Source organism: Lathamus discolor, chromosome 4 (assembly GCF_037157495.1).
Source record: "Lathamus discolor isolate bLatDis1 chromosome 4, bLatDis1.hap1, whole genome shotgun sequence".
In the NCBI taxonomy this organism is placed as follows: domain Eukaryota; kingdom Metazoa; phylum Chordata; class Aves; order Psittaciformes; family Psittacidae; genus Lathamus; species Lathamus discolor.
In genome coordinates this window covers 98498575-98517804 of record NC_088887.1, presented here as the reverse complement: position 1 = coordinate 98517804, position 19230 = coordinate 98498575, and the positions used below count along the sequence as shown (strand labels likewise).

Genomic DNA, 19230 nt, shown 5'->3' with positions numbered 1-19230 from the left:
CTTCCTGGTACAGTCTTGGCTTGTGCAAACCCACCTCTCTTCTATGCAGTGTTTAGGAATAGCTCAAGGAATAGAACAGGAAAAAGACATTCCCCAAAGGCAGCTTAAATGCAGCTATCCTGTTCTGGAACATAATGCTTAGGCATGGATTTGAATCACACTGGGCCAATCAGCCTCAGCGCCAGAGAAGGGTCACTGTTCCATTAACTTCCTACTATAGGAAGATACACCTTAGGTAACAAACAGCCTCAGGCAAAAAACTAAACAGAACAGCAACAGGCCTGGTTAAAAGCCGTTTTCTGTTGTAAGAGTGCAAGGTAATAAACGCTATAATTTGCATATGGCTTAAGGTTTGAATGACATGAAGACATCTACCCCTCCCAAGTGCACAAGCACACACTAGTCTGTACTGCTTGTTTCATTTAGAAAAGTAAAATAGTAACAAATCCAGATAAACACAAATCAAATTGTACACTGATAGAAGCATCTCTAGCTTTCCATGTTAGAATATTCATCAGCAAAACGTCAAGCTAGCTTCATACCATCATGAAGTAAAATCAGCTTTTCAACTTACCATTATCACAATTCTTATATTCCATACTCATTTCCTTTACGGAGCTTATTCCTCACATATGCCGTCTTTTACGGTTTTATAATCAAGAATATTGTGGCAATAACGAGTACTGTTAACTAATGAACTGAAGAATATGGGTAGTCTATTCTTAGTAGAACTAAGAATATGGGTAGTCTAAGCTAAATGTTGGCATTTATCATTCAAGACTTGTGGGTTTGGTTTCAATCTGATGCTTTTGACAGTTTCACAGCCTTCAAATATCTAAATACTCTTCCAATTTAGGGCAACTGGAAGAACAATGGTCCTATATAAAAAAAAAAAATACATCTACCCATCAAATATTTATGAACAGTTTTATTGTCTATGTTCTGTTTTTTCCATCTAACAATTCATATGCATAATTTATATGCAGTATAAGACGCTCACAGCATAAACAGAGCCAATTTTGCATATTGGTGCCATGATCCAATGGCAATTAAATAATTAAAACAATCACATGCCCTGGAGAAAAACAAAACAAAAGGATAAGTAACAAAGTCCACTAATACACCTGGCCTTCACTATGCAGATTTCTGTTAGACAGAAATCACTACTTTTGCTTAGCTGATTGTTCCAACTTTGTGTTTTCATGGATTTCTTTTCTAATTCAGTTAGTTAAGCACCTGCATCAATAACTGCAGATGGAAGCATGACCAGCAGGTCAAAGGAGGTGATCCTGCCCCTCTACTCTGCTCTCGTGAGACCTCACCTAGAGTACTGTGTGCAGTTCTGGTGTCCTCAACATAAAAAGGACATGGAACTGCTGGAACAAGTCCAGAGGAGGGCCACGGGGATGATCAGGGGACTGGAGCACCTCCCGTATGAACACAGGCTGAGAAAGTTGGGGCTGTTCAGCCTGGAGAAGAGAAGGCTGCGTGGAGACCTCATAGCAGCCTTCCAGTATCTGAAGGGAGCCTATAGGGATGCTGGGGAAGGACTCTTCATCAGGGACTGTAGTGGCAGGACAATGGGTAACGGGTTAAAACTTAAACAGGGGAAGTTTAGATTGGATATAAGGAAGAAGTTCTTTACTGTAAGGGTGGCGAGGCACTGGAATGGGTTGCCCAAGGAAGCTGTGAATGCTCCATCCGTGGCAGTGTTCAAGTCCAGGCTGGACAGAGACTTGGGTGACATGGTTTAGTGTGAGGTGTCCCTGCCCATGGCAGGAGGGTTGCGACTAGATGATCTTAAGGTCCTTTCCAATCCTAACTATTCTATGATTCTACTTTTCATCAACAGTCAGTCTCTATGAAAAAATAATTTAAAAAATGCAGAAAAACAGTAGTAAAAATATTTGCTGTTTGAGTACAACTTCTATAAATCCCTGAAAGTAAAGCAAGTAAATAAACCTATACTGGAAATACTTCTCGGAGTAGATATCACGGGAAAAGCTGTTTTGCTGGACTTGAAAGCAGTGACACTCTTCACTCAATTACTTTTGATATCACACATTTTACAGTGAATTCATGCTCATCCTTTGAGGTATGTAGCCTTACAGATGTCCCCTCAAGAGTACTGTCCCTCATCCTTAGCCACCTTGGGCATTTGCCATATATTCAGGTTTCCAAAAAACACAAAATTAAGTAAATTACATATGGAACACCTACCATTGTCACTGTCTCCTTCAGATGGGATACTGTAGCTAAAGTTGTCCCATGTTTGTGCCTGTGTAAGTGTGTTGAAGGAGATAGGAGGAAGACTGAGGGATGGGTCTGCTGGAGGGGAGTGATAACCAGTCCAATCATGGACCGGAGTGGGGATAAAAGGGGCAGCAGCATTTCATATGGCATTAGGATTGTATGGTAATGACAAAGATGTAATTTAAAGGTGATTAATATAAAAATGTATCATTTTTGAGAAAAGAATGAAAGATGGTGCAGAACAAAAAGAACGAAAAGTTATATGTTAGTACTTGCAAATCATACATTCTATGTGCAGTTAAGGCTGTTAAGCTTAGCAAGATCATTGTAACCATAGCACTTCACACAACTTGTTTACAACCAAGTGTTAAGAAAATGTACCCATAGATTTTACAGTATAGCCTGACAAAAACCTTGACTCTGTGATTCAGAAGGTCAATATATCAGCTGGATATATTTACTGTGAAGTTTCAGCAATTCTGGACTTTCAGCAATAAAAAAGTTCAGAGAATAAGAACTTCGATACTTTTTGTAACTATGTGGGAAGAACACTTTCTCCCCCAAAGAAAAAATTACATATCCATATGAAAATATTATTACATTGCAACTTTCTAGCTGATTTTGATAAGCAACATCTACATTAGCCCTTGGATTCTCATTCTGTTGAAACATATTCTGTAAGTACATGTACAACAGATGTTTTACTTTTGTTATAATTCACTTCATAGTACCTGCAGGACTATTATTTCTTCTTGCTCACTCCCGCAGCAGTAAGTCCAAACCTACCAGAGCCCAGCACCCTAGGAAATTTCTGGTGGTCCACAACTTTTACAGACTTTCAGGAACAAGAACACACATACAAAACTTCCAAAGGGTGATCCTGAGTTTGCATCACAAGCCTTGGCAAACCTTCACAGTTTAACAGGCAAACCTGACAGTCTTACACACAAATTCAGTAATGATGCAACTGGGCTCCCAAAAGCATGTAAAATTGCACATTTTCACAGAAGCTGCAACAGAGTCTGGAGACTATTTAACAGATAACTGTAAGTGCATGTCATGCCTACAGTTCATGATGGCCCATCAGCTCATCACAGAGCTAAACCTGTAGAGCAATACACTTCTTATTCTCCATCCATTCTGCCTTCTCCCTTTCAACAAGTCCTGACAACAGCTCTTATTTGTTCCTCAAATCCTTTAGTGGACATTTTTATTCCTTCTTCACCACACCTACTCAACAGTCCTGTCTCCTGTCATGACTGTGGCAAGGACTTCCGCCTAAGTTTTCTTCAAACCTCCATTCTACAGGTGTTTCAGAACTGGACACTGACCTCCTCCCTTGCTTCTCTTCAGTTTTCAAAGCTTCCCTCTGGTTTTCTATTTTCTGACACAATTTAGTATCTCCTCCTCTGCCCTTCACAATGATGTCACTCCTTAACAAACTTTTCCTATATATCTGATCACATTTCTTACCAATTCTGCCACAAAAATTATGAACTCTCTCACTTCTTGTTTTCCTATATACATTTCAATGTTTTATCTACTGAATACTACACACAAGCAACATCCATGCTCCTCAAATGAAATTGCAGATTATGAACTACCCCTACTCTAAATGCTAAACCATAACACTAAATCAATTTAAAATTAAGGTGAAAATCAGAAAGCAGCTAAAACAATTTAATATTAGAAGAAAGTCCAAGGTAAAGTTTCAGTAAGCACAGAAAGTCCCTATTTTATACCATTCCAAATTAATAATCATAAAGAACTTAATCACACAGACTTTCTCCTTCCCACAATTCCACAATCTGTATTAACATGATGATAATTCATATAGTGTCATATAAAACTTCACCTGAGGCTTTTCTTCACATTCAGCTGTTCAAGAGCTCACTCTCTTTAGCCGTGTCTTTTTTCAAACCTAGTGTACTCCAGGCTATCAGGACACCAGATTAGCAGAATCTGAGAGCACAACTGAACCTCTAAGCAGACTCTACACTGGATAACAGAATACAGATTTATGGCAAATGATAAAAGTCTTTAATTATGGTGGCAGCTAGGATTCTCATTATTTTCCAAAATACATGGATAATGCAGTTAGGGAAGAAAACAAATGGAAGGAATAAATATCCAGAGATTAGAAAAATTCAAAAGTTAGCACTCAAAAGAGGGAAAAATACTGTCAAGTTCTAATGATCACTGTGTGCTCCAGCCAACTTGAAAGACAGTCAGGCAAGCACATCCACTGACACTAGCATTATGCTTCAAATCCTCTACTAATTACCAAAAATGAAGACACTGGATTCACAAGCAAGATTATGCCTAGAAAACAGTTGCAAGGGAACAACTTTCCACTTCACAGTAGAAACTATTTCTTGATTTTGAGTTTTGTCAATGATGCTTCTAGCCTCTGAAGGTATAACTTTTTGTTTGTGTTGCTGTTACTTTGTGTTACCCTGTTATACTTAGGTATTAACAAAAATTATTTTAGCACTACCTTTAGAGTAATTCTAGGGTGGGAGCAGGAGAGGAAACAATATGCAGCTTCAATACTCCTTTGTTAAAGTGACCTCAAAATGGCCAGAACGAAGGCAAAAAGTATTCCTAAGTACTGAAAGATTTATTAGTAAGTGTTCAGGCTTGCAGATCTGACACAAAGATATCATGGCAAGAATTTTTGCTGCACTCAAGTTTCAAGAATTAGCAGCATTATAAGCATTGTAATCAATTAACAAATCAAGCACAAAGACTTTACATTTATTAACTATTTTGAGTGATTCCTTTTCAGACAGAAAAAGCACTTCCCAAGGGCAAAACTATAGTTCTACAAGACCTTGTTTTTTAATTATTCGTTCTTTTCAACAGTATTTTTTTAAGGTTTTCAAAATTAATGTGACTTTGAGAAGCTAAACTCTATTAAAGTATTTAAAATACAGGAGCAAATAGTCTGGAAAAAATAAGAAATCCTGTCTCTTTTTTTTCCCTTCCATATAAACATCTGACCTTCACAAAGAATTTCTCAAGAAGTCAAAACATTCATTACCTTTCAAAACATTTCCTTTGGGTACCAAGTTAGCCATCAAATACGAATTTTCCTAATGTTTTGCCTAGCTTTAAAATGCAAGGATCTTCAGTCCTAAACACATATCAGTATATACTAACACAGTATGTACTAAAACACAGATGTTTAAGTCACTGTAGTTTATCCTCTGGAAGCACTTCCATTTCTGTGGGTACTTCAAAAACCTGGAATCCTTCCTTACCAGTGTAGAACAGTTTACTTTTACCTTTCCAAGAGACATAAATCATTACGAAATGATGGGGTGAGAAGGGAGTGGTGCCAAATAGAAAGCAATATTAATTTAAAATAGAGGAAAATAAACACAGCGAAAATAAACTCTCAAATTTCAGAAAGGTATGGTTGCATGTATTTTCATTGAAAATTTGCCACTAGTTTTTCCACAGAGCATGTTGTTCACATTTTAGTTACAATGATGTTCTTTTAATCTTGCACTCTGAGTTAAAAGATCTATACAAGAAAGTAGTTCAAATGTAAGATCTAATGAAGTTTTGATGAAGTTAATGAAGAATGAGTTTTAAGGTTTCCCTTAAGGCCACAAAAACTTACATGAAAACCGCTACTGAAATAAACTACAAACTTAGCTGAAAAACTTTCCCAGATTATCAAATTGCTGGACCTCTAGACTAGATCAGCTCTAGGGCAATAAAGCAGTATATAATTAACATGTACAAATTCAGACAGTGATATGGCTCAAACTCACACAAAACACACAAAGTTTTAAAGGAAATACATTGAAGAAACTAGAGACACGGCGAGCTAACCAACTTTAATGGGAAAAACATGCAAGTTTCACAAACATGCCAGCATTTTCAGTCATGTACTACTTTTACTTGTAAACTATTCTTAGGTGTTAGCAAAAATGATTTTAGTACTACTTTTAGAATAATCCTAAGGTGGGAGCAGGAGAGGAAACAATATGAAGCTTCACTACTCCTTTGCAAAGTTTCATTTTGTTACATAGTGATACACAGATAATATACCATCTTTTTTATCTTATGCTGGACCTAAAGTTTTACTATTGCCAAAATCCCCGTCTTACTAGCGTATAAATTTAAGGTAACATGACTGAAATTGGATGCGATGAAGTGAAAGTCTGTGCAGTAATGGTTCTAGCTTGGTGACTGTGTAGCGTAGGATATGGAAAGGAAAATAAATTCAGATTATCAGGTTTTTTGCAACCTGTAGCTGTGACTAGAAAACACTATAGTATTAGCATACTCGAAACAATTCAAATATATGAATGTGAATTGGTACAATGCAGAAAATTAACAGATTATAACCAACTGACTTTGGTATTCAATGACTCAATACCCAACTGCAATATAGACAGGGAAAGAACTGCAGGAGCTGCACACATCTGGTCTTCCATCATGTGACTAGGAGGACTTGTTGCAAAGGACTGCAACCATTCCAAACCAAAAGATTCACTAGGCTATTTTGCCCTGACCTTTGTAGGCATTAAGTATAGGCCATATTGGTGCACTGATATACCAAGATTTGAGAGTCCACATTAAAACAACGCTTGAGCAGGAAGTCACATTCTTGCATTCTCTCCCACAGTACTGCTTCAAGTCCCTGGATACAGATTTCACTGGCAGCTCAGCAGAACACGGGCTACATCTCATGAAAGCAGCAGCATGGCACAGGCCTGCTTGCCTTCACACATCTTTCTAACAGTGTTACTGCAATGTTGCCACTGAACTGTGCAATCTTACTCAATGTTTTATTTTTTTCCAGATCCTGAAAGGACCCATTGTTAACCCCACGCTTCAAAGATTCCAACAGATAACATCTCTAAAGCATACAGTAATAGAGCCAGAGTAACAGCTCAAGAAAATAAGAAATGCAACTAAACAGCTCTATCAAACTGTATATCATAACTACATGGGAAATTTAAAATATCCTCTTCATGAAACAACATTCAATACCATTTTCTTTACTTTTAAAACTTAAAGAAAAAAAAAAAGTCTATGGGTACAGTTTCTTAAACATTCCAATGTGAAATTGTTCCTATTATTGCAAAGACATTTTGTTATGGAAACTACAAGCCTGTAGTGGTTCACCAGCATTTGATTAAAAGCATTTGTGGTGAATGCGAGAAACCAGAATTACAGTGTTAGGTTGCTGAAACATACTGAAAAACCTTCAGTTATTCTTTAGAGGTGATATGAGATGACTCGACAATACTGACTACCTCAGCACTGAAAAGATAAAAACTGAGTTTAATCCTGCAGCTAATCCTGTTTTTACAGGAAGCTGTTATCCCAAGCCCTTAAACACATCTGTACTTCTGTTGGTGGTGGTTTGTTATTCGGTTGGGTTTTCTTTTAATAAACAGCTGCTTGTTAAAAGATTGATGGTTATGCAGATTTAGTGCACTGCAAATTCATTAAACCCAGCTGCTGGCTGAAGTAAACATCTAATCTTCCTACGATGCCTGATCCTTACACAAGCATAAACTACTGAAAAACTCACTGCAATGAACAATTTTCAGAGCAATGCATAAACAGTTTCCAAACAAACCTAGTATCCTGGGTTCACATACATTATTCAACAAAATCTAAATTGTATCACTACATACCAATTAAGCAAAAAACCTGTATTTCAGTCAGTATGGCAGCACAGATGATACATATGTATGTATGTGTAAAATACATATATATCTCTACGTACATTTTTAAACATAATTTTATCAAATATCTAATTGATCCATATATAATGTGCCAAATACATGTTACAAATTCAATCTTGATTGAAACCTATAACCTTAAAATGTTCTAATCTTCTTCTAACTTGTACAGAAAATATTCTGTCACTGCCTTATTAATAGATGCCTTTTGCCCTTAAGAAGACATATGTGTGTGTATGTGTATATATATATATATACACATACACATACACACACACACACACACACACACAAGAAGTATACACAAATTGGTTCATTTTCTTGCCCACATTACCTGATCGTGGCTTCAAGCCAAAAGGGATTGTGGTGTTTGTAGTAGGAGACATTGCTGGACTTCTATCCTTGTTCTGTGTAATTCAAGAACAGAAATCTAAGTAAGAGTAACATCCAAAATATCTCAGCACAAGAGACTATACAAAATACAAAAGTAAACAATACTGCATGCTATAATTATTCCACTGTAATCTGTTCACAATATAGCCTCAAGCCTATGATAAACTCCCCTTTCTACTGTATCCTATTCCTTTACTGGAAAGGATGAGTTTCTGACCAAAGACTCCAAAATATTCCCCCTCACTACAAATAAGCTCAATTATTTCTCAGTTTTCTCCCATGTATTCACTTGGTTCCATCAAACATACATTTCTGTGGCACAGTACATTTAGAAAAACAAAGCAAAGACATATTTATCCTTAGATACATTCATTTCTTTCACAGAATTAATTACCATTCTGCATGGTATTTTTTCCATGCAACACTGAATTTCTGCTAAAGAGCAGAAAAGAGGAATTTAAACATGCAACTCAGAGCAGGACCACCCTTGACCTGGAACTAGGCTGAGTTGCAGCAGGAAGAGTCAAGTAGCAGCATAGAGGAGAAGGTGAGGTACGATAATGATACTGTCAATGGTAACACAGAAAGGGACCTATCACTATACTCCATAATGGGAACCCTATTTAAAAAATTATTCACTAGTTAAAAAGTGATCCCTCAAGAAGCTAGGATCTATAGGAGTCCCATAACCAAGACTGGTGGAAGGTGGCTGGCTGCTCATGAATTTGCAAGTTGTTCATACACAGTATGACGTAGAGCGAGAAGCCCTTTTTCTGAATAGGAAATAAAAGGTAAAAAATCTCCATAAGGAGCTCCCTACACTTTCTCTTTTTGACCTTCTGCTCAAATTTGTATTGTGAAAGTGATAGCATCAATAAAATCAGGCTCCGCTCTGAAAACTAATTAAGGACATGACACAATGTGCACAAAGAAACTGCACCGAAACCACTAGAAACTCTTGTGCAACAAGGAGGAGTCAAAAAAAGGAAAATTACAGAATCACAGAATGGTTTGGGTTGGAAAGGACCTTAAAGAACATTTAGTTCCAACCCCCGCTGTCATGGGCAGGGACAACTTCCACTAGACCCAGCTGCTCAAAGACCCATCCAACCTGGCTTTGAACACTGACAGGGATGGGGCAGCCACAGCTTCTCTGGGCAACCTGTGCCAGTGTCTCACCACCCTCGCAGCGAAGAATACTAAACTATGTAACTCAAACAAGTTTATTGGAAAGTATATTTTACACCCTAGTAAATCCTTAAGATGACAATAAACCACACGCCAAATAAGACATATTACCATTACTGATGAGCTCAGTCATATTTTCTGTGATAGTCGATTACATGTTTCTTTTAGTATATGAACTATTTATATGAAACATGTAAGAGACAAGCACCACCAGTACCTTACCTCATTATGAGAGGTTTGTCCACTTGTATTCCAAACAACTCGATCATTCTGCATATTTGGAAAAGAAGGGGGAAGGGGAGGAGGGGGGGAAGGAGAAAAGAAGATTTCAGCAACTATATTAGTGATACATCACAACAGGAGATTTTACTCATGATACTCAGATACAAATTAAAAATTAATTCTTTTATTTTTACTGAAATAATTAATTTTTGTGAATAACAAACACTCATTGCTAGTAGAACAAGACTTTTAAAATTATTCTCAAAGATTTTTCATTAATGTTTTAGTTTCAATCTTAAGTAATTATAACTGCTTTTATAAGATTTAATGCTTGGTTCAAATGCAGTATGCAATTTTGTTTCACGCATTTTTTGTGTAATTAAACTATCATCAAGCATTTTATATGCAAATGTTTTAATATATATTTGAAGAGGGAAGTATTCCATAATAAATTCATTTTATAACTGCAATATAACATACCTTTTGTTACTACTTCTGTTGTAATTGGAAACACGTAAATCACATTAATAAACATAAAATACAATCATTAATTCTGCATCAATCATAAATCAGCAGAAACACAGTCTATGTGTACAATGGCATATGTAAAAACAAATCATAACTCAATTCAAAAGCACTTCCTTAGGGGCATTTTTTTTTAGTAGCTAAAAAATGGAAACACAAATAAATGACAGTACTTGGAACACTTGGTCCCAACAGTCAAAGAGCTTTCCAAAAATTAGCAAGATGGGATGTAGGATTACACACCCATTTTGCTTTATGACCTTTCTTGGCTACTTTTCAAGATTAAAGGAAATTCTTCAGCTTTAGACATCTTTCATAATATTATCTCAACCACTGTATTACCTAGGATAAACAGAAATTTTACTCATCTGATCTCAGCCAGTCTACCTGTAGACTTGCACGCTTGAGCACTCCTGTGCTCAGCGATTACATTCTTGTTAAATTCTTGCTCTTTATGCCTACATTGCAGGTCTAATCTCTCTCACAGCATAGAATCATAGAATAATTAGGGTTGAAAAGGACCTTAAGATCATCTAGTTCCAAGCCCCCTGCCATAAGCAGGGACAACTCATACTAAACCATGTCACCCAAGGCAACCCATTCCAGTGCCTCACCACTCTCACAGTAAAGAATTTCCTCCTTATATCCAATCTAAACTTCCCCTGTTTAAGTTTGAACCTGTTACCCCTTGTCTTATCACTACAGTCCCTAATGAAGAGTCCCTCCCCAGCATCCTTATAGGCCCCCTTCAGATACTGGAAGGCTGCTATGAGGTCTCCACACAGCCTTCACTTCTCCAGGCTAAACAGACCCAACTTTCTCAGCCTATCTTCATATGGGAGGTGCTCCAGTCCCCTGATCAACCTCGTGGCCCTCCTCTGGACTTGTTCCAACAGTTCCATGTCCTTCTTATGTTGAGGACACCAGAACTGTACACAATACTCCAAGTGAGGTCTCATGAGAGCAGAAAATGAAAAATCCCCTTTCAAAATCACATACTGCTTTGTTTGAAGATGCAATTTTCAGTCACTATTTTAATCAGCTGTTGCTCCCTAGGGGGAAGGGCTTATAGGTATCGGCACAGTTGGGCCATGTAACACAGATGGTAAATGAGATGGGAATTTAACTAAAGTGTTAGGACTGCACAGTTACATATTCAGGCTTGTAGGTAAACAAAAATCCCCATAATTTTTGGGCCAGATCACCAGATCCAGAACCATTAACATGCAGGTCACTAGTCAGAATTTTTAGTTTATGATGGATTTAGCTATCTTAGTTGCACAAGTAGTAACACAAGCATTTACTGTATTACATAAAATGTAGCATTATTAAAAACTTGCTCTTGCAAGAGCAGTTCCCATTTCTTGGAACATGCCTAGTGATTCCACTTACACAATACAATCCAGATCAGGATCTCTACAAGTGTTTAATAGGATTTATTTCTTCCTTTCAAGAAATTCTTAAAAAATGAATTAGCAGAGTCCTTGTTAAACGAAATGCAGAGACCACACATATTCTGATACCGGATTAGCCTTATGTGTTAATCTCAGTAATGCAGTAAGAGCTGTTCCACAAAGTGTAGCAGCCCCAGCATACAATGATATAACAAAGATAAACCAACTCAATTTTTTTTTTATTTTGTATCTTAAAGAAAAAACAAAGATACATTCAGACTAACAAAATCACGAGGATATCATGGGAATATTTGATAGTAATGATGATTACATAATAATATTTGAAAAGCATCAAATTCAATCTATGTCTGGATAAGGTAGAACGTATTAAGGCACTACCATACAGAAAGAACATTATGTAATTTTGTTCTCAGAATCTTCTCGCAAGAACAGTCACAAAAATCCCTATACAATCAAGTTCTGAAGTAATAACATATGCACCAAATATTTAAAGTAATTTTTTCATAGTTCCTTTATTTCTAGATCATTCCAAGGTACACAAAACTTAAATTTTTTTTGAAACTTTAAAACTGTAATCTCAACCTATATATCAGCTGTTTGTAATATTAAACACTTTAAAAATACTGCTGCTGTTAACAACAACATAGCAGTATATATAGTTACAAGAGTATCCAGGGTGAATGGGATGATGAATCAGGTGTTTTATTTTATGGAAAATCTAACCTTGAGGTGCCCTATTTTTTGCAGGGAAATGCAATCACTGCATCTACTATAGTTTTTATCAGAAGGAAAGAGTCTTCCATGTCTTATTAATTTCATTATATCAGTTTTTTGACCCAAGAGATTGGTCTTAATCAACTTCCCATTTATAGCCAAATGTTGAGATCCATGATAAGGCAAAAAAACAAAACAAAAAAAAAACCAAACCAAATCAAACAAACAAACAAACAAAAAACCCCCAAACCCCACCACTAAAACCTAACCTCACTATTGTCTCCACACACAAATAGACAGAATGCAATGATCCTTTTGAAATGTTTCCACATTTATTGCATCTAGACACCTCCATACCTGACTCAATGACCATTTTTCAGCCTGTTCACAAGGTCTCACTTCAGACTTTGCTTTCTCCATAATCAACTCCCTCCTTCTCTGAAATTCTAGTTCCTCTTCAACATTTTCTCTCTGTAAGATAAATGGCTCTTTAGACGGTGCATCACCGGAAATAGAACTATACCCTTTTTTGCATAACATTGCCTCAGAAGTATTTCTTACAAATACAGTGATAAAAAGCAAACAAAGTAAGCAGGCACTATATACTTGCAGTTCCAGTGCTAACAGTTAGATAACATAAATCTAAACAAAGCAATACACAAAGAACACCTGCTTACCAGCCAGGTTACAGATCAAATGATAAGTAGTATATATCACAGTGTAAAACTCCAAATCATACTTTCTATACTCTCTATAACTATAGTGACAATGTTCCGGCAAAACACTAATTTTCAGTTTACAAAATATGTTGTGGTTACCTTTAATGAACGCACTGTTTTCCTGCACCAGAAGAGGGAGATAGTGGAGTGGGATGGTAGACAAGCACACATAGCTGAGCAATGAACTGGCTTACATTGAAATTTGCACACAGGGAGATTAAAAAACTCACTGAGATAAAAAAGCAACTGACAAACCTAGAAAAATGTTATACATACACCTATAAAAAAAATCCATAAATACATTAAAGAAGAATCAGTTTTGTCCTCTAGCCTACTAAACCTTTTCCTTCCCTACTTTGCAGATTAATAACAGTTAAAACTGTTGGCTTATTTCGCATCTTCCCCCCCAATATTTTGTTATAATACACTCATTAACGTACCTGACCAAGGGAAGACATCTCCATCTGCATTTGACCGCTATGTATAAAGATAAACATATGCAAATATGTAATTCATTATGTAGAAAATTTAATATGATGAATCTAACAAATAATTTCTCAATTAAAAATAAAAAAAAAAAAAAGGTAGATAAACACACTTTACTGTAGATTCCTGAAATTCTAAAGCTGTTGCTGGTTCCATGGGATACAGATTCACATCACTGCTCTCTGAAATATCCATGCTTAATCTGCAAGGTTTGAAATAGAAACATTGCACTGGGGTATATCTTTGGTAACCACTTTGCTCAGTATTTAATTTCAAACAAATGGATATATAAAATACTTTCATAGCCATGGTTTTAACCTGCTCAGTGTTATCTCCCAAGAACTTTTTGAAATGCCTCCTGAAGCTTCACTGTCACCAGTTGAATCAAAGCAACAGTAATGCTTTCATCTGCAAAATGTCATCCTGAGCAATGGCTTGTATATCAAAAGGACCTGTTTATTGCCAACAACGACGCCATTATCTAGAATACTGTAGATTTCTATAACCTCTAGAACCCCGTGTTCAAACAGAAGCCCCAGCCCTAGTTAGATATTCAAATTTAATTATAGTGGATGAAAATTAAGCAGTACAACAATAAATTCACAACTGACAATGACCTGAAAGAAAGCAGTGAATATAAGAACGGGAATATAGGAATATGAAGCAAACATCTGAAAATACTGAAAGAGGTTGAGTCTGAAATATTTTTGCTTTCCAGAACCAAATGCTGTTTGTGTAGAACAATAGAGACATGCATGACATGATCAGCCATTTCTAAAAGACACATTTTGAATTTACTATAGTGTTACTAATGAAAGCACATCTGAATATGCATGGAGAAAGACTAATTTTCTGTATTTTATTAAGAAAAACTAAATATGTGGAAAATTTTGCGGCAATACCTGGCAAAAGCAAAATGATAAAATCTGTAAGGTTAGCAAGTAATAAACTTCATATGAGGTGCAGAAGCAATGGAATATTATCTCACAGAAACCACAGGAATTAAAAAGCTTTCATAATTTGTATGATTTTTATTAAGCAAAAATACTTGTGATTCAAGTATTTGGTGTAAGTGTCAAGAATTTAAGTATTCTGTATATGATACAAAATAAAGCCAGATGGTTGTTTCTCTAGAAATGCCAACAGGAGTGAATTTCTGTCCTCAAAAGTACAAAGGTCTGCTAGGTGGTAAAGTTGTATCAAAATAGGCATTTAAACTAAAGAACAGCGTAGTCACAAGATAATGCAGAGAAGGAAGGAAGGAGATACAAGGATATTTAAGATTGGAAGTGACAAGGAGGTTTTCAGCCTTCCAAGAAATGAAGCTGTAAACCAGCTATCTCATAGAAGTAATGAAGAAAAAAGTTTCGAAACTAACTGAATCAGTTTCTGAAGGTAATTACACAAAGAAAAGCAATAGCAAGCATCTGGCCAGAACTACCTACACCACCCCTTTCAGTCTCTTTCAGTAAGACAAGCATTTGTTTTCCATTAAATAGTTATTCCTTTATTTATTCACAGATCCAGTCATATCCCTTGACTTCAACCACTTAAAACAGGTACCTAAATTAAAAAAACTCGCCTTCTGTAGTCAGGGAAAATCTAAATAATTTTCTCTAGCTGCCTCTTCCTCTTTTTGATTTCAGAGAGAGACTACAGAAACTCCACCACTAATTCAGGCACCTCCTTTATGTCCTCCACTGAGCTGGGATGAAGCTGGGCCAAAAGACCTTCTCCATTCCCAAAAAATAAACCAAACATGAGTAAGTAGAGGAGTGTATAATCCCTAGAAGAAACATGACAATTTGAGACAAAACTTCAGAAAATCACAGTAGCATACACAAGATGAATGGCTAACAGGTGTCTCCACCTCAAAATTTAGGTTTCTTTCATACCTGAAATCCTTTTTAATTTACTGGGAATCATGTCTAGGTACTCACTGCATTCTAGAGAGAAAACGCAAGTTTCCTTCTTAACTATCTAAACACCTCCTGAAAAACACTGGTGTGCTAACAAAGCACTTCATAACTCCAGAGAACTTTTCAATTATTGGTTAAATAAGAACTCTAAATTCATTCACAAAGGTTTTAAATACATTACATTAATACATCAGCTATTGTAAGCATACCTGTTGGGATCTTGTAATAAATCTACTGCTTCTCTTAGTTGCTCTATCATTGCTATATCAATAGTTTGTTCTTCTGATAAACTTATTCTATAACAGAAAGCAAAAGCATTCAAGAAAAGAGGTACAACAGCAATTATCAAGGGTAGCCTAAATTTCACTTTGTATCTTCAAAGTGGCGTGCAAACAATATAAATGGGAAAAACAGCCTCTCTGCACACCAGTATGTGCTGAATTTATGCAGTTTCTCCTGAAAAACCTCCCCAGCACCTTGTCTTTAACAAAGCCCCCCAACCTAATACATACATAATGCGAACTTACATAACATTCAGCGTTCAATTAAACAGACTGACTTCTAAAATTGAAGATACTGAACCAATATTTGACTCTTAACTGCACTCACTGTGTGAGTTGTTTTAACGTAATTACTAAATACAATGATTCTTTTAATGGACCAGCATGCTTTCTTTTGCTTTTCAAGATCTATAATTCTTATAAATCTCCTGTTAGTTCTGCCAATAAGGCTCTTTCAGAAAGGACTGACTCTTCCCTTCCTTCAGTTTTCATTTTTAAACCATATAGGGCTCCACCATCCTGATGAGTGACAACTTCACAGCACACTGTCATATTAAATCCCATTTTCTTACGCACAAGCCTCAGCAACTGATGTGCAGTTGCTCTGCTCCTGAATTAATGTCTGTAAATTAACGATTGCTTTAGGGTTAAATTATGACAAAATAAGAGGGACAACTGAGGGATTTTTTTACACTTAAATTTTTTAAAAAAGAAGAAAACATTATAATCGTCTTTTACCAAAGCTATTAACAGACCAAATATTTAAATACCTCCTCAAAAAACGTGTTTCTACATAGGTAAAAATATTACAACATTACTGGTGCATACAAATTAATTAGTTTTAGCATAACATCCACTCTATTCAGCAATAATGTGTAAAACATCAAGCACACATGAAGTGCAAGGCTGGACTTCTATCATTCCTCCAAGTCTACAAAGTTATCAATTGAGAAGAAAATGCCAATTCTTTGCACATAACATAGCTAATTACTTATAGACACATAAAATATACTTACATATCGTCTGTGTGCCATTGTGTGTCCTCTTCTATTCTCAACAATTCATCACACTCTGCTGCTCTACTCTGCAAGTAGACAGTGATATTGAGAACTGAACTTTGCAATTAAGTAGGCAGATAAATATTGCTTTCAGATTCAGCACTGACCTAATTTATGTAACAGTTTAGGGTGGCTAGTTGAAGCAATTCAACAATTCTGCTCCACTCCTCTCCCTACCTCTTTTAAGATACTGATTACAAAATTTGCTATTCGCTGCTCAGATTTTATTGAGGTCAATAGCCCTTATTCTCCTTTAACAGTAAAATAAGTCAAGCAGCATGAGAATTCTTTATTCTATGTCCCAGATTTTATTTATGGCTTTCTGGTGTATGCAAACAATGCTTCAATTAAGCACGACCCTGAGTCTCCTCCTACCAGATCCAAATTTGTTTACAGAGCGAAGAAATTCCAAATATGCAAACAGTAGCAATTACGTACTTCACCCATAATTAACTGCATTCCTACCTGACAATTTTAACAGTCATGTTTGCCAGGGTTTTTTAAACAACTATGCATGCAAGAATTCATATTAATCAACCAGTTATATAGACATACGAGTTGAAAATGTCCTAACTAATTATGACTATGAAGTGCCACTTTTCAGAAAAAGTGACTCTCTAATGCTTCCTTTTGCTGTTTTGTAATTTTATTTTCTCTCTCATCTCAGATACACAGGAACACTGAAGTAGTTCAGCTGTCAGTAAAGACAGAAGGTCTCTAAATGGATGTGCATTTGTACTAGCAGAGAACAATCAGCAGAAAACAGAGAAGCTCTTTTGAGTCATGTGTTTGTCGCATCAGTCACATCACCCTGCTATCCAGCCCTGCTACATGTGTCACTGAAGAGTGTTCTGGCTTCTCTAGCGTTCCCCAAAGATGGCTCATTTTCCAGTGCAAATCCTCAGTAGAATGAATAAAGCCATTACTTTTTCTTTTTCTTCTCCTTAGAGGAATGAAGTATCTGATTTTTTTCCCCCAAGAAGGGCACATACAAGATGACAAAAACACAGCACTTATTGTAGAAGGTGATCCTCAGTTTCTGGGCATAACTATGTAGACAAGATAAAGCCATATAAATTAAGACTAGCATTTGAAAAACTACAAACTCCTCTAAACCTAAGCTCCTCTTCTGCACTGTACATTGTACTGATTTTATGTATGGTTTGGTTAACCAGAATTTCAATTCCAGAAGACCCCCTCCACTGTCCCAAAAGATATTCTATTATATGACTTAATGTATACCAAAGAACACAACAGACTTGGAAATCTGCACAAGAAGGAAAATGATCCAAGTTCAAAACCCTCAGAATAAAATGGATGTACTACCTGTTAAAGTCATAAGTTGCTGATATCAACCATCATAATGTTAAAGAAGATATCAAAATCTAAAGAAATTAAACTGCTCACTCTGTCAATACCCTTATACTGAAATTCAATATAGTAACTTGTATTTTAAGGAACCAGTGTCTGCAACACATTTTGGATGCAATTATCTTATTATTATAGAGGACATTCCCAAGAGACTAGTCTTCAAATGATGGACTACTGAAAATCAGATGATGAAGTGAGAATAAAGAGGCAGGCAACTATAAAGCATATACATAATATAGTTATTACATAATTATAATAAAATTTTATAATAATAAAATTGTAATAAACTTGCCTTAATGTAACTCATAAATTCAGTAGTAAGAGTATCTGATTCATCAAACTGGTCTTCTATTTCTCTTGACTTATCACTGATAATCAAGTGAGAAGATACTTGATGGAATTCCACTAACAATAAAAAAAGATAGAATTATTTCTAGTTCAGCTCAGCATTTGTTACTCAACATAATTTAAGTGTACTAAGTAACAGAACTCAAAACCAATCAAAGTCTAAATTCAAAGCATATTAAAAACTCCAAACAAGTTAATATCTTTGCATTTTACCAAGTGATGTTAACTCATTTCAAACTTGTAATAAATCAATACCCTGCGATCATACAGTTATAGATCAGAAGCACCACAACCAGCATTGATGGAGTCAGTTTTGAACTACATCAAGCATGTCTTGCCAGCAGTGGTGCAAGGACACAGCTGGACAGCTGCATAGTGTTACAATACATTCAGATGTGTCAGCCAGTTCCTTGCAGTTTAATGCAATTTCAGTTGCAATGCTGTAACAAGCAAAGAGTTTCTTTGCAGAACTCAAAATGATTCAGAACCTTTACAGCCGATACCATACTCTTATTTGCAGGAGTATGAGGCAGTAGGAATTTTCTCCTGTTTTAAGTAGTCTCATCCTATAACTTACCTTCTCCAGCTTGCTAACAAACACTGTAGGATGTAATGTTCTTACTATTT

The 19230-nt window shown here is 36.1% G+C and overlaps 1 protein-coding gene and 1 long non-coding RNA gene across 5 annotated transcripts in view; one reads left to right on the top strand and one right to left on the bottom strand.

Moving 5' to 3' along the window:
- The window catches only part of LOC136013814 (uncharacterized), a 30979-nt gene extending 12985 nt beyond the window's left edge, over positions 1 to 17994 (top strand). Inside the window, exons 2-4 of the long non-coding RNA XR_010612398.1 lie at positions 15148 to 15185; positions 15273 to 15389; positions 17552 to 17994. This is a non-coding gene — a long non-coding RNA (uncharacterized LOC136013814). The remainder of the gene's footprint in view (positions 1 to 15147; positions 15186 to 15272; positions 15390 to 17551) is intronic.
- The window catches only part of LRCH1 (leucine rich repeats and calponin homology domain containing 1), a 123939-nt gene that overhangs the window by 26102 nt on the left and 78607 nt on the right, over positions 1 to 19230 (bottom strand). The window contains exons 9-16 of one of the 4 annotated variants that reach the window (XM_065678231.1): positions 18548 to 18660; positions 16843 to 16910; positions 15755 to 15841; positions 13739 to 13828; positions 13581 to 13617; positions 12779 to 12892; positions 9768 to 9815; positions 8299 to 8371 (exon numbers count right to left, since the gene is read on the bottom strand). In XM_065678231.1, coding sequence (XP_065534303.1) covers positions 8299 to 8371; positions 9768 to 9815; positions 12779 to 12892; positions 13581 to 13617; positions 13739 to 13828; positions 15755 to 15841; positions 16843 to 16910; positions 18548 to 18660 — 630 coding nt within the window. The remainder of the gene's footprint in view (positions 1 to 8298; positions 8372 to 9767; positions 9816 to 12778; positions 12893 to 13580; positions 13618 to 13738; positions 13829 to 15754; positions 15842 to 16842; positions 16911 to 18547; positions 18661 to 19230) is intronic. The other 3 variants (XM_065678232.1, XM_065678233.1, XM_065678234.1) reach the window with 3 other exon arrangements.